At 41.0% G+C, this 15,844-nt stretch overlaps 1 protein-coding gene and 1 non-coding gene across 2 annotated transcripts in view; both read left to right on the plus strand.

The window, feature by feature from the left end:
- The first annotated feature begins 211 nt into the window (after window positions 1-211).
- On the plus strand, window positions 212-394 carry LOC116477919 (U2 spliceosomal RNA). Its single transcript, XR_004250682.1, has one exon. It is a non-coding gene; the product is annotated as a U2 spliceosomal RNA (small nuclear RNA).
- An 11,121-nt stretch (window positions 395-11,515) lies between these two features.
- Window positions 11,516-15,844, plus strand: part of PTER (phosphotriesterase related) — a 29,739-nt gene continuing 25,410 nt past the window's right edge. Inside the window, exons 1-2 of the mRNA XM_032163588.2 lie at window positions 11,516-11,993; window positions 13,528-13,793. Coding sequence (XP_032019479.1) covers window positions 11,562-11,993; window positions 13,528-13,793 — 698 coding nt within the window. The 5' untranslated portion in view covers window positions 11,516-11,561. The remainder of the gene's footprint in view (window positions 11,994-13,527; window positions 13,794-15,844) is intronic.

Below are 15,844 nucleotides of genomic sequence, written 5' to 3' on the forward strand. Positions count from 1 at the left end.
GTCAATTGCAGCTGTCAATCTACTTTTAATAATCACAGGCCTCAAATGAAGAAATTCATTTACAGGTTAAGCAAATTATAGCTTCAGTTTGGTTCATAAACTTAAGCCCCTTATTGCTAATTTTTTGAAAGAAAAGTTTATGCTGATTTGTCCTAGGATACTCAGCAAATATTTGGAAATAATTCAACGTTTAATGTATAATCATAATCCTATCGCTTCTCGGCCTTTTGGCTAAGAACAAGTGTAGTGTCTGTTCTTATCAGTTTAATAATCATAATCCTGAACATTTGTATAATATTATTATTATTATTATTATTATTATTATTATTTTGAGATGGAGCCTCGCTCTGTTGCCCAGGCTGGAGTGCAATGGTACGGCCTCGGCTCACTGCAACCTCTGCCTCCCGAGTTCAAACGATTCTCCTGCCTCAACCTCCTGAGTAGCTGGGACTACAGACGCATGCCACCACACCTGGCTGATTTTTGTATTTTCAGGAGAAACAGGATTTCACTGTGATGGCCAGGCTAGTCTCGAACTCCTGACCTCGTTATCCACCCGCCTCGGCCTCCCAAAGTGCTGGGATTACAGGCCTGAGCCACCATGCCCGACCTGGTACTTTATTATTTAAGTGGTGCTTTTCAGTATCGTTTCACTTGCTTTTTATTTCAAATCTTATGTAGTTAATCAGGCAGATATTCCAGTTTTCAAGTGAGGAAACTAAGTCATGAGAAGCTTTTAAATGCTCCACAGTCACACAGCCAGAAAAGATTGGAGCCAAGACTCCAAGTTTTGGGTTCTTCCTTTTTTTATTTTTATTTTTTATTTTTTAAAGACAAGGTTTTACTTTGTTGGCCAGGTTGGAGTGCAGGGGTGTGATTAAGGCTTACTGCAGCCTCAGCCTCAACCTCGCAGGCTCAAGTGATCCTCCCACCTCAGCCTCCAGAGTAGCTTGGACCACAGGAGTGCCCCACCATGCCCAGCTAATTTTTGTAGAGACAAGGCGTTGCTATGTTGCCCAGGCTGGTCTCAAACTTCGAGACTCAAACAATTGTTCCACCTTAGCCTCTCACGGTCCTGGAATTACAGGCTTGAGCTGCTGTGCCTGGCATTGGGGTTTTGTTCAAACCACCCTTCCGTCCCAGAATTCTCTCTCTCTCTCTCTCTCTTTTTTTTTTTTTGAGACAGGGTCTCACTCTGTCACCCAGATTGGAGTGTAGTGGTGTGATTTTGGCTCACTGCAGCCTCTGCCTTCCAGGCTTAAGCAATACTACCACCTCAGCCTCTCAAGTAGCTGGGACTATAGGCACACACCACCATGCCTGGCTAATTTTTGTGTTTTTAGTAGAGATGGGCTGGCCATATTGTGCAGGCTGGTATCAAACTCTTGAGCTCAAGCAATCTGCCTGCCTTGGCCTCCCAGAGTGCTGGGATTACAGGCATGTGCCACCATGCTGGACCTAGAGTTCTCTTTTAAACTTTGAAGGACGTGAAATGAAATTCATTCTGTCTTTCGATAGATAGATAGATAGATAGATAGATAGATAGATAGATAGATAGATAGATGGATGTCTGCAAATGCATATAAAATACACATTTTTTTTTATTAGAGATGGGGTTTTACCATGTTAGCCAGGCTAGTCTTGAACTCCTGACCTCAATGATCCACCCACCTCTGCCTCCCAAAGTGCTGGGACTACAGGCGTGAGCTACTGCACCCAGCCTAAAATATACTTTTAAAAATCCATTCTGGAAGTATAGCTTTCATTGTCAGTTAATGATCTATAGGTAGTCAATAAAATCCATTTCAAGTTAAAGGAATCACAGATGCATGGATGCCATCTGGAAGTTATCTGGTCAACCCCTTCATTTCACAGACGGGAAAAATAGGTGTGGAGTGGTTAAGTAAGTTGCCCAAACCCACACAGCTATTTAGTGAAGAGCCATGGATTCTTGCCTCTGAACCCATCGTTTTACCAACTAGACCTCACCACCTCAAGAATAGCCTTCCGGATGAAACTGTGACAGGAATATAGATTATTTTACATGTTGAAAACATTTGTCTACAGTTTGCCAGGACTTAAAAGTAATACAAATTTTAGGCACTTTACTGATCAAATACAGCTAAAGACCACTTGTGCAGCTGGCTCGAAGTATCGCTATTTCTGGGAGGCAACCTATGACTAGGATTCCATGGGACAGAAAATCCCCTGTAGAAAAAGCAGAGGGCAGACTTCAACGTGGAGAGTTCTTTATGAAGAAAAGCAAGTGATAACCGTTGTATTCCAGTAACTTGGTGTATATTTCACTCTCAGGAATATATGTTGCTAGCAAAATCAAGAATTTTACATCAAACGTTCTCAAGGCATTGAGTGTGGAACCTTCTGAGAATGAAAAGGGCAGGCCGGGCGCGGTGGCTCACGCTTGTAATCCCAGCACTTTGGGAGGGCGAGGCGGGCGGATCACGAGGTCAGGAGATCGAGACCACGGTGAAACCCCGTCTCTACTAAAAAATACAAAAAATTAGCCGGGCGTGGTGGCGGGCGCCTGTAGTCCCAGCTACTCGGAGAGGCTGAGGCAGGAGAATGGCGTGAACCCGGGAGGCGGAGCTTGCAGTGAGCCGAGACTGCGCCACTGCACTCCAGCCTGGGCGACAGAGCGAGACTCCGTCTCAAAAAGAAAAAAAAAAAAAAAAGAAAAAAAAAGAAAAAAAAGAGAATGAAAAGGGCAGAGATGAGATCTCCATTTTTCAAATTAAGTAAAATTTAAAGGTCAGTTACTCCAACAGTGTCTTGACAATAATATTGCACTTGTCCCAACTCTAGGATGTCACTATAGTGAGTAATGTTGCACTTTGATCTGGGTTGAAATACTGTTTTCTTCCTCCCTCTCCCTTTTCCTCCTTTGTTTCCGTTTTTTTGTTTGTTTGTTTGTTTGTTTTTTTTTTTTTTTTTGGAGTTGGAATTGGAGTTTTGCTCTTGTTGCCCAGGCTAGAGTGCAATGGCACGATTTTGGCTCACTGCAACCTCCGCCTCCTGGGTTCAAGCGATTCTCCTGCCTCAGCCTCCCATGTAGCTGGTATTACAGGTGCCTGCCACCACAGCTAATTTTTGTATTTTTAGTAGAGACGGGGTTTTACTATGTTGGCCAGGCTAGTCTCAAACGCCTGACCTCAGGTGATTTGCCTGCCTCAGCCTCCCAAAGTGCTGGGATTACAGGCATGAGCCACCATGCCCAGCCCCATTAAAAACAAACAAACAAAAAAAAACACATGTTTTCAGTTGGCCACTAAACAGAGAAATTTGGGAAGCCAGTGGTACTAGTTACAAGTTTGTAGACCACAGTCTACACAAAGGCCATCTGCTCAATCCTGGTGACTTGAGGTTGACTGGCCCATGTTAAATTGAAGAGTTAATGAAGCCATAAGCTGATTTTTTTCATTCAAGGAGCCTGATGTGTTTTCTGGGTTTTTAAATGGCTTCAATGGATTTACTTACCAGTTTAAGATGAACAGCTCACATCAAGGAATGCAGGACGGCGAAAGCCTGAGCTGACCCAGAGGAGGAGACCTTTCCCAGGCTGACCTGTCTGCAAAGGCCTTTTCCCAGCGCTGTCACTTCCTGGGTGCGTCACTGCCATAGTCCTCGTAATTGTTTAGAATTTGCAAATTTCCTCAGGTTTTCTTACATTCTTAGTCAATTTAAAAAAAAAAAAAAAGGAAAGCTTGGGAATGAAACCCAACGTTTTCCTCCAACGACAAGCTGCTCATTTGTGTCTCTGAGCAGTTTTGCTTTATTTATGTCACAGTTTAAAGAACTTGCTGGGTCCCATTATTGCTCTGTATCCTGAAGTGGTGGGATTTCTTTCTCTTCATTCAGGCATGGTTATTGATTCTTTTGACAGTGTTTAATATTAAAAGTTATAAATCCACATGCAGTAGGGCCATTACACCATTAATATCTGAGAGAGTAGAAGCGTGGTGACTGTGTCCAAGGAGGGACTCCTGGTGTCACCGTTGGTCAGCGTCCAGGCCCAGGCTGCTTCAAAGAAGACATGTTGCAGGTCTGAACCTGTATGCACAATGGAAGTATTCAAACAAGCTTTAAAAAAAAAAAAAGGATGTATTTAAAACGTATTTTTGTCATAAATCAAATGTCAGCGTTAAGTGCAGTGTTTCTAGAGTGCAGCCGCGCTCTGTGATGTAACACTTCAGAAAATAGAAGTGCTGATCTATTTGGGCCAGACAGCACTTTTTTCTTAGAAGTCCATTTATTTGGAGGATACTTTTATAGTACCAGCAAGTCCAGTTAGAAAGTTCCATCTGCTCTGCCTCTTATTGCTTCTGGTTTCTTGCCATCTCCACTGGTGTCATCTCAGACAAGACACTACCTGATTTTTTCTGGATAATAGCGACATCCTATGGGGCTCCCTGCAGGTACAACGGGCCCCCTCCCTTCATCCATTCATACATGGCTACCAGGCTCTTCACTTCATGTCATCTGCCTAAAACCCTGAGATGCCTTCCCATTTTTTTGTCAGTCAGTGCTTGTTCAGAGACACAAAACTATTAGGTTGGTGCCAAAGTAATTGTGGTTTTTACCATTACTTTCAATGGCAAAGACTGTGATTACATTTGCACCAACCTAATACTATGAGTAAAATGAAACAAGGGGTGTATGATAAGAATTAGACCTTTCATGGTTCGGGGAGGAATTGGGAAACTCAACTTAAAACTGATCCACCAAAACTCAATTTTCTAATTTGACTATTGGATTTTTTTTTTTTTTTTGAGATGGAGTCTCACTCTGTTGTCCAGGCTAGAGTGCAGTGGCACAATCTTGGCTCACTGCAACCTCTACCTCCCAAGTTCAAGCGATTCTCCTGCCTCAGCCTCCCGAGTAGCTCTGATGACAGGCATGTGCCACCACGCCTGGCTAATTTTTGTATTTTTTTTAGAGACGGGGTTTCATCATGCTGGCCAGGCTGGTCTCGAACTCCTGGCCTCAAGTGATCTGCCTGCCTTGACCTCCCAATGTGTTGGGATTACAGGCGTGAGCCATTGTGCCTGACCTGATTTGACCATTGCATTTAAAATTGTTAGACGAGTCCCTTCAACCAGGTCAAGGGCTGGGTATAACAGAATCGGGGTGGGAGAAGAGCCTATGTTTGTGAAATAAGGACAGTGTATTGCAGTTAAGAGAAGCTCTCCTCATTCACAGGTGAAATAGAGTTCTGCAAAGTCCTACCCTCTGAAATTCAAAATGCCACTGAAAAATATATTCAATCTACATGGACAGAATCATCTTAAGTATAATGGCCAGGGTGAAATAGCTGTGAGGAACTCTTAGTGAAACTGAACTAAAATTGCCCCCAAACTACCGTCCTGCACACCAAATCTTCAACAATTAGGTGAATTGTCTAAATATTTTGTAGAAGTTGATTTATGCATATAGTTTTAGAATACACATATTTTAAACATGCATATTTTAAATAAGACAAATCCTATTTATCGTTTCTGGCTTTCAGCTGTGCTGGAGTACTGTTCTCTGATTCTCTTCTCTTGTCCCTTTTATTTTTTGTCTTTAAACCTGTTCTTTTTCAGTTCTAGATCCATCAGAATTAGAAAGTTGTTCCCCTTGGCTAGGCTGTAATAGTAATTGCAGTCTATCCTCAGTCTCTCAGATTGTTCAGATTTCACATTTGAAGTGCAACAGAACTTTTGACCCATGTGTTTATAGCTCTGGCTACCTGCTTTCTCAATAGCTTCTGTGCCGGTGTATGTGAGTGATGCTTAAGCTTCTCAGGCATACTCTGGAAAATGCCAGAAGCCTGCTTTGTTTGTTGGCAACCAGTCCTGTTTGCACCATTGGGTATAGCTGCTCTCATCGTTCCTTGCCTTCCTCCTTGTTCTGTGAACTCTCTGCTCTGTGGCGGAAGGCCATGAATAGCCCCTTGCCTGTATGTTGAGAAGAGAGCAACCTCCAAGCTGAATGCAGACGGAAAAGGGCTCCCTCACTGCACAGGAAGCGTGTATTCTAGATACATACTCCACCCCACTCAAAGACATTCCAGCTTAGAGCAATGTTGGCTACAGTTTGTTCTTTAATCGTTTCTTATCCTTTGAGTGGAGGTTACATTGTGTGTGATCATAGGAAGTGCCAGCCAGTTCTGCCTGAGAGCATTAGAGGAATCTCCCAGAAGGGATGACATTTCTTAAGTGATTTTTTTTTTCAGAAAGACTCACAGCTTGTGAGCTTGAAACGTACCAACATTGCTCTTTCAAATATACATCAATTAAATATGCAGTTTGGTACTTTTCTAGCAAAAGTGATAGCATTTTATCAATTTAGCTCCGTTTCTGCCCCTCTGTGACTCTCTGGAACACGTCTGTAAGATGGTCAGCCAGAAGGAAAGAAACAGCACAATTAACCCATATGGAAGTTTGCATCTATTATTAATGGTACTGTGATTTCATCAACGGAAGGCATGAACTACATACTTCTTGCTCTCAGTAGCAAGGAATAAGACATTAAACAGTAAATTCCTATCCATCATCAATGGAAAATATTGCCCTGTATAGTGCCTGGCAGCTGTGTGGTGATTCTCTGAACAGACGCTGCCTGATTTTCTCCTTGCCACCACTTGAATTGCCTAGCTGATAGAAGCTTGGCTTCCAGAAAGGCACTATCAAACAAAATCAATGGCCATGTTAGCCACAAGTCCTAAGTTCTGTCCAAAAGTCTAAATCCATCATTTATGCCTTATGAGCCAGTATATCTCAAACACTTGAGTTCAGATAATTGCAGTGGCTTGCTATAAATTGGCCTACAATTCTGTCACCCTCTGACCTCTGGTGTTGTTTTCACCTTGTCTTACCGTGTGTACTATACCCTTCACAGATTTTCCCGTTGTTCCCCCAAATCATCTCCCCTCTCATCAGCCACTTTGTCTGAAAAGAAATAATCTAGGTAATACATGAATAGTTGCTAGAATTCGCAGAACAAAGCTACTATTTGTTGAATATGGGCTGTGTGCCAAATGCATCTACAGGTATTTTTACCTGTGGTATCTAATTTATTTTTATGGCAGTCTATGAAATGTGCTTTGTTATTTTAATTTACAAATGACAAAAATGGAAGGCAAAGAAGGCTTTCAAGGGATATGGGGGAAATGATGACTTCAGAATGTTGTTTGAAGGAACAGTTTGAGAGCTTGGAAACACGTGATGCTCCTTTTCTTCACTTCCCAGAGTGTGGGACTCGAGTCCTGGTTTTGCTCTTGGCCATGCAGGAGTTTGTCCTCACTGTTTTCAGTAGCTCTTGTTCCTTTATAAACCGTTCATTTAGGAAATGTACTTTAAGTTTTTTTTTTGAGGCATAATCTCGCTCTGTTTCCCAGGCTGGAGGACAGTGGCGCGATCTCAGCTCACTGAAACCTCCACCTCCTGGGTTGAAGCAATTCTGCCTCAGCCTCCCAAGTAGCTACAATTACAGGCACACTCCACCACACTGGGCAAATTTTTGTATTTTTAGTAGAGAGGGGGTTTCACCATGTTGGCCAGGCTGGTCTCAAACTCCTGGCCTTATGTGATCTTCCCACCTCAGCCTCCCAGAAGTGCTGGGATAATAGGCATGAGCCAACTGCACCTGGCCATTTAATTTTTAATTTAAACAAATTTTTTAAAAGGATATGTACTTTTAAAGGAAAACAGTGGAATTGGAGTTCTTCGTATCACTGATAGACATTGGTGAACACTTAATTTGTGCTAGAAATGAAAGCAAATCGAGGATAGAGACGGCTTTGCTCTTTTTAGAGCTAGCCGATTTCAGTTTCAATAAATCACAATCGCTTTCATTATGGCTAAGAATTTTTGCTTTTCAGTATTTTTGAAGTGTGTTTCCGTGTGCCCTAGACAATCAAGCATTCAACCTGCAGAGGTTCGTTTATTGTCGTTATTTCATTATTCAACAAAGTGTGCTCCTCAGTTGTTTTGGGGAGGGGCATATTCTATGAAGTCATGTGAGTCAGAGATCTCATCTTTTGTTTCTTTATGGCTCTAATTTCTGACACATAATGGACCTTCAACAGAAATTTGTTTGCTTAGGTAGTGGAAGAACAGTAGAAAGATCAGTTGTGGCCAGGCACGATGGCTGACACCTGTAATCCAAGCACTTTGGGAGGCCGAGGCAGGCAGATCACCTGAGGTCAGGAGTTCAAGACCAGCCTGGCCAACGTAGGGAAACCCAGTCTCTACTAAAAATACAAAAATTAGCCAGGCTTGGTGGCACATGCCTGTAGTCCCAGCTACTCAGGAGGCTGAGGCAGGAGAATCCCTTGAACCCGGGAGGCAGAGGCGAAGTTAAAGTGAGCTGAGATCGCACCACTGCACTCCAGCCTGGGCAACAGAGCAAGACTCTCCCTCAAAAAGAAAAATAAAGGAGGAAAGATCAGTTGCTTCGGGATATTTAATTTAGCTAAAAAGTGACAAATGAAACAGTACTGATACATGGTTAGTTTGGATGTAAGTTATTGATTCTGAATAATTTTTTTCCTTTTTTTAATTATTATTGTACTTTAAGTTTTAGGGTACATGTGCACAATGTGCAGGTTTGTTACATATGTATCCATGTGCCATAGTGGTGTGCTGCATCCATTAACTCGTCATTTAGCATTAGGTATATCTCCTAATGCTGTCCCTCCCCCCTCCCCCCACCCCACAACAGTCTCTGGAGTGTGGTGTTCCCCTTCCTGTGTCCATGTGTTCTCATTGTTCAATTCCCACCTATGAGTGAGAACATGAGGTGTTTGGTTTTATGTCCTTGTGATAGTTTACTGAGAATGGTGTTTTCCAGTTTCATCCATGTCCCTACAAAGGACATGAACTCCTCATTTTTTATGGCTGCATAGTATTCCATGGTGTATATGTGCCACATTTTCTTAATCCAGTCTATTGTTGTTGGACATTTGGGTTGGTTCCAAGTCTTTGCCATTGTGAATAGTGCCACAGTAAACATACATGTGCATGTGTCTTTATAACAGCATGATTTATAGTCCTTTGGGTGTATACCCAGTAATGGGATGGCTGGGTCAAATGGTATTTCTAGTTCTAGATCCCTGAGGAATCGCCACACTGACTTCCACAATGGTTGAACTAGTTTACAGTCCCACCAAGAGTGTAAAAGTGTTCCTATTTCTCCACATCCTCTCCAGCACCTGTGGTTTCCTGACTTTTTAATGATCACCATTCTAACTGGTGTGAGATGGTATCTCATTGTGGTTTTGATTTGCATTTCTCTGATGGCCAGTGATGATGAGCATTTTTTTCGTGTGTATTTTTGGCTGCCTAAATGTCTTCTTTTGAGAAGTGTCTGTTCATGTCCTTTGCCCACTTTTTGATGAGGTTGTTTGTTTTTTTCTTGTAAATTTGTTTGAGTTCATTGTAGATTCTGGATATTAGCCCTTTGTCAGATGAGTAGGTTGTGAAAATTTTCTCCCATTTTGCAGGTTGCCTGTTCACTCTGATGGTAGTTTCTTTTGCTGTGCTGAAGCTCTTTAGTTTAATTAGATCCCATTTGTCAATTTTGGCTTTTGTTGCCATTGCTTTTGGTGTTTTAGACATGAAGTCCTTGCCCATGCTTATGTCCTGAATGGTATTGCCTAGGTTTTCTTCTAGGGTTTTTATGGTTTTAGATCTAACATTTAAGTCTTTAATCCATCTTGAATTAATTTTTGTATAAGGTGTAAAGAAGGGATCCAGTTTCAGCTTTCTACATATGGCTAGCCAGTTTTCCCAGCACCATTTATTAAATAGGGAATCCTTTCCCCATTGCTTGTTTTTGTCAGGTTTCTCAAAGATCAGATAGTTGCAGATATGCAGCATTATTTCTGAAGGCTCTGTTCTGTTCCATTGATCTACGTCTCTGTTTTGGTACCAGTACCATGCTGTTTTGGTTACTGTAGCCTTGTAGTATAGTTTGAAGTCAGGTAGCGTGATGCCTCCAGCTTTGTTCTTTTGGCTTAGGATTGACTTGGCAATGCGGGCTCTTTTTTGGTTCCATATGAACTTTAAAGTAGTTTTTTCCAATTCTGTGAAGAAAGTCATTGGTAGCTTGATGGAGATGGCAATGAATCTATAAATTACCTTGGGCAGTATGGCCATTTTCACGATATTGATTCTTCCAACCCATGAGCATGGAATGTTCTTCCATTTGTTTGTATCCTCTTTTATTTCATTGAGCAGTGGTTTGTAGTTCTCCTTGAAGAGGTCCTTCATGTCCCTTGTAAGTTGGATTCCTAGGTATTTTATTCTCTTTGAAGCAATTGTGAATGGGAGTTCACTCATGATTTGGCTCTCTGTCTCTTATTGGTGTACAAGAATGCTTGTGATTTTTGCACATTGATTTTGTATCCTGAGACTTTGCTGAAGTTGCTTATCAGCTTAAGGAGATTTTGGGCTGAGACAATGGGGTTTTCTAGATATACAATCATGTCATCTGCAAACAGGGACAATTTGACTTCCTCTTTTCCTAATTGAATACCCTTTATTTCTTTCTCCTGCCTGATTGCCTTGGCCAGAACTTCCAACACTATGTTGAATAGGAGTGGTGAGAGAGGGCATCCCTGTCTTGTGCCAGTTTTCAAAGGGAATGCTTCCAGTTTTTGCCCATTCAGTATGATATTGGCTGTGGGTTTGTCATAGATAGCTCTTATTATTTTGAGATATGTCCCGTCAATACCTAATTTATTGAGAGTTTTTAGCATGAAGGTTGTTGAATTTTGTCAAAGGCCTTTTCTGCATCTATTGAGATAATCATGTGGTTTTTGTCTTTGGTTCTGTTTATATGCTGGATTACATTTATTGATTTGCGTATGTTGAACCAGCCTTGCATCCCAGGGATGAGTGCCGTCTGTCACCCCTTTCTTTGACTAGGAAAGGGAACTCCCTGACCCCTTGCGCTTCCCAAGTGAGGCAATGCCTCACCCTGCTTCGGCTCGTGCACGGTGTGCAGCACCGACTGTGCTGCACCCACTGTTTGGCACTCCATAGTGAGATGAACCCGGTACCTCAGACGGAAATGCAGAAATCACCCGTCTTCTGCATCGCTCACACTGTGAGCTGTAGACCAGAGCTGTTCCTAATCGGCCATCTTGGCTGTGCCCCAATTTTTTTAATTATAATTATTGTTGATTTATCCAAGAATGTATAGCTATGACTAGGAGATACAATTAAGTTAAAGAAAAGTGAACTGAATATCAAAGAATATTTCCAGTAGATAAGGTTAGGACTAACTCAGGCAGAGGACTCCCAGTAGAAGGGGTGGGAGGCAACTAACACCACGCATGTCACTTAGATCTGCAGTGGGGATAGATTCTGATGTCGGCAGGATCGTGAGATCGTATCTCTAGTTCTGTTGATTTGCCTTCTTACATGGGTATATGTTCACAGCCTCCCACCCCTTACAGACAAGAGTTTACGTGTGTTAAATATTCTGATTGTAGTTGTTTGTTTGTTTTTAGAAAAAAAATCCTCTTTTTAGAACATCTGTTGGTGGGACCATCAGAAATGTCTTCCTTAAGTGGAAAAGTCCAAACCGTTTTGGGCCTTGTAGAGCCGAGCAAACTGGGCCGCACCCTGACCCATGAACACTTGGCCATGACCTTTGACTGCTGTTACTGTCCACCTCACCCGTGCCAGGAAGCTATTTCCAAAGAATCTATCATGATGAAGAACTTATATTGGATTCAGAAAAACGCCTATTCCCATAAAGAAAACCTTCAATTAAATCAGGAGACAGAAGCCATAAAGGAAGAATTGTTGTATTTTAAAGCTAATGGTGGAGGGGCTTTGGTGGAAAACACAACCGCTGGGATTGGCCGAGACACGCAGACGTTGAAGAGGCTTGCAGAAGAGACTGGCGTCCATATCATATCCGGAGCCGGGTTTTATGTGGATGCAACCCACTCCTCAGAGACCAGGGCCATGTCAGTGGAGCAGGTAAAAAGCCTAAGTTCTTTGACAATATTTGTTCATAAATTCAGAACAGCCAGAACTTTGGAAATGCCCTGGGTTCAGCGGTAGCTGGGCATGCTACAGAAATTTGCTAGCTAGCAAAGACATCTGCCAGTTGGGGCCCCAGTTAGTAGCACTGTATTTCATAAAGAAAGTGCCAATTTTGCAAGCAAGCCTTGTGGTAAAGAAAAAAGAAAATAATAATAATAAGTGTCAAGGAAAGAGATCTTAGTGCACTGGTCACTGGACAATCCAACGTGGTAATAGTTAGATTTGTGTATATCGTATCTGTCCTCAGTGTTGGCACCACAGTCTATTTGTAAACCTCACTTTTCCATCTTCAGTTATGCTACCTCGATTTTTTTTTCACCCTGGATTTTATAATAACCAGCAATGAAGATTCACTGTAGGGTGAAACTTGGCAGGCAAAGACTTGGCACATTTGTGAATATGTTTCACTCTCCTTTCACAAAACAGGAGAGGTGGAAGAAAATTCATTCCCCTGTGTTTTGTCATAATATGGTCTTAAACAAGAATGGGCAGAAGGAAGTAAATTGTTTAGGGACAAAAAGAATAAGCTGCAAAACCTTTTTTGCACGTGTATGTGTTCTCTTTCTAAACACACATGTATCTATTTATACATGTTTACACACATATGTATATATTCATATGCATCTTCCATTGCCTGCATGACAAGCATAGGGTGTCAGCTCAGTCTTTGCGAAAGATCACTTACTCTCTAGAATATTTTGTATTTCAAATTTTTTTCTGCATTATTTTCCAACCAGGACTTTTTTAATGTATTTATGTTATTTAAAGACTATGCTGATGATGAGGATTATATATTCTTCCAACCACTCTTAGTGGTAACTATACATATGAACCAAAAAGTGTAATAGTAGTATAGTGTGCTGTGAATTTTCTATGCTGTCTATGATAACAGACTGAATAAATAGGAGAGAATTAAAGCATTTCTTGATGCCTTGTGCGGTGATGCAAGCCTGTAGTCCTAGCTACTTGGGAGCCTGAGATGGGAGGATCACTTGATCTCAGGAGTTCAAGTCCAGCCTGAGTAACATGGTGAGACCTCTGCTTCTTTAAAAAAAAAACAAAGAAGAAAGAAAAAGAATGACTTGATATACGGGACATAGATTCAATTCATTGGCGGTCTTTCTATATTCTAGATGCTGCTCCCCAGGTTAAGTTATAGATTTTTCTTGCTTCACTCTGAATGTACTCTCATTAAGTCACTTTGTCCCCCTCCAGCTTCCTAAAGCTATACATTTCTTGTTAGATAATCACAGTGTGATATTATCTAATCTTGGATTTAGTGCAACTTGTTGATTTGTCATTTGGCCAGCAGAATGCCTTTTTCCTTGGCCAGTATTAATTGATAAATATTGAATACATTTTTAAAAGAATGAATGACTAAATAGATAAATTCATTCACATACTGTGGTGGATCTATTTTGATAAATTTCACAACCTATAAAATATGTTCCTTCTCACTCTTCCTTAGCTTACCGATGTCCTTATGAATGAAATTCTCCATGGAGCTGATGGAACCAGTATCAAGTGTGGCGTTATTGGAGAAATTGGTTGCTCCTGGCCTTTGACTGAGAGTGAAAGAAAGGTTCTCCAGGCCACAGCTCATGCCCAGGCTCAGCTTGGTTGTCCTGTTATTATCCATCCTGGACGGAGCTCCAGGGCACCATTTCGGATTATCCAAATATTGCAAGAAGCAGGCGCAGACATCTCCAAAACAGTCATGTCGCACCTGGATAGGTAAGCAGGCTATCTTACAGATGGATGCAAACTGCCATATAATTAATGCATGATCAAATTAAGAATCTGCAGTAATCAGTCAATGGGATACTAATCACATAGAGAAAACCACTAACAATATGGAAGGTAGTATTTATAAAGTTTCACAACTGACATTAGTAAAAGTCAATGCTGCCGTTTTTGTGTCCCTCCTCTGTGTCAGATAGTATCCTAGGTATTTTGCATAAGGTATTTTGCATAAGTCATTTCCTTTAATTTACTCAATCGTTTATAACTCATAATAGGTGTCACTGTCTCCTTCATTTCTTTGTCTCATGGGATGCTATCAAAGTAGCTGCCAATTCCACTTGCTCAATGTTTACCGGTAGTTGGAGTAATAAAGTTATCACACATATAAAGGGAGGGAACGTCACTGGTTTCACCCAGAGAAGAAAGCCGCAAATATAAATGTTCACATTTGTGTCACTTGTGGTATGAATCATCTGAATTTTGGAAAATGCAATTATAAAAAGTAATAAGTATAGCATGTGTTGGGTAGTATCATGCATTAGTTTGCTATTGCTGCTGTAACAAGTTATCACAAACTGAGTGCCCCTAAACAACAGAAATTTCGTCTCTCAAAGTTCTGGAAGCCAGAAGTCTGAAATGAAACATTTTCAGGGCCCTGCTTCCTCCAAAGGCTGCAGGGAGAATCTTTCCATGCTTCTTCCATAGCCTCGGATCGAGCTGTTTCACGGTTTGTGGCTGCATAACTACAGTTTTTGCCTCCGTCTTTGCATAGCCTTTTCCTCACTGTCTATGTCTTCTCCTCTGTTTGTTACAACAACAGTTACCATTGGATTTATGGCCTGTCCAGATAATCCAGAATAATCTCATCTCAGATCATTTACTTAATTATACCTGCAAAGAACTTTTCCCCCCAAATAATGTCACTTTCAGAGGTTCCAAGAGTTAGAATATGGTCCTATCTTGTTGGGGTTCACCATTTAATCCCTACGTATTATTTTAGATGCATAGGGGACAGTAAAATAAATGACGAAATGAAGAAATGTCAGCTGCTGTTAATTTTATGTACACGTCTAACAGTGTTGCTAAGGCTACTCATTAGCCTTAAATTGAATTTATTACAGAATTAATACAGCACCAGTGAGACTAATAATATATTAGAGTTACTTCTGTCTTGCCTATTGGAGTAAAGCCATATTAACATATTGATAAATCCTGATTATCAGACCAGACACATTGCTATTTAATAAACTAACAGTCCTGCAAAACGTATGGATAAAATGCCTGTCCTTCTGAGGCTGCAGTGAACCATGATCACACCACTACACTCTAGCCTAGGCAACAGAGCAAGACCCTGTCTCAAGAAAAAAAAAATTCTTCTACTTAATAAAAAATATTGTAAAATCATGTGCAGGAAATATAAACAAGTTGTAGTTATAGCAGAACAGAGAAGTCAGTATTAATGGGGAAACTGAGGCACAATAGGGTAAAGGCAGTTCTCCTGGCAACCGGGTTGGTATCAAGATCCATACTTGGGTATCTTCAGGAATCTTCTGGTTGCGCTGATAAAATAGAGGCGTGCTTCTATATACTGGTCGCAGAGGTAATGCATCAGAATGTGAAAACTAGACTCTTTGGACCCAGTGAGAACTTTCAGTTCTGACTCTCATTGGTGTAAGACCTTGGACAGCTTAATTTGAATTTAAAACAATGTATTTTATAATGTTGCCTTGTATGATATGGGGTATATGTAGCAAATTTATTAAGTAAAGATGATACTTTTTAAACACTGTGAAGTATGTCATACCTTCAAAAATGTATTACACTAATACTTTTAAATTTTATGAAATTTTTTTAGATTCTTAAAAGCATTGCGTTCTGCAGTTATTACACAGTATAAGTGTTCTATATGTCTATTAGAACATAATTGTTTATCATGTTCAAGTATTCTGCATTTCTACTAATTTAAATATATATATATATAGAGAGAGAGAGAGAGAGAGACTCTCTCTGTTGCCCAGGCTGGAGTGCAGTGGCATGATTTT

Source organism: Hylobates moloch, unplaced genomic scaffold (assembly GCF_009828535.3).
Source record: "Hylobates moloch isolate HMO894 unplaced genomic scaffold, HMol_V3 SCAFFOLD_2, whole genome shotgun sequence".
In the NCBI taxonomy this organism is placed as follows: domain Eukaryota; kingdom Metazoa; phylum Chordata; class Mammalia; order Primates; family Hylobatidae; genus Hylobates; species Hylobates moloch.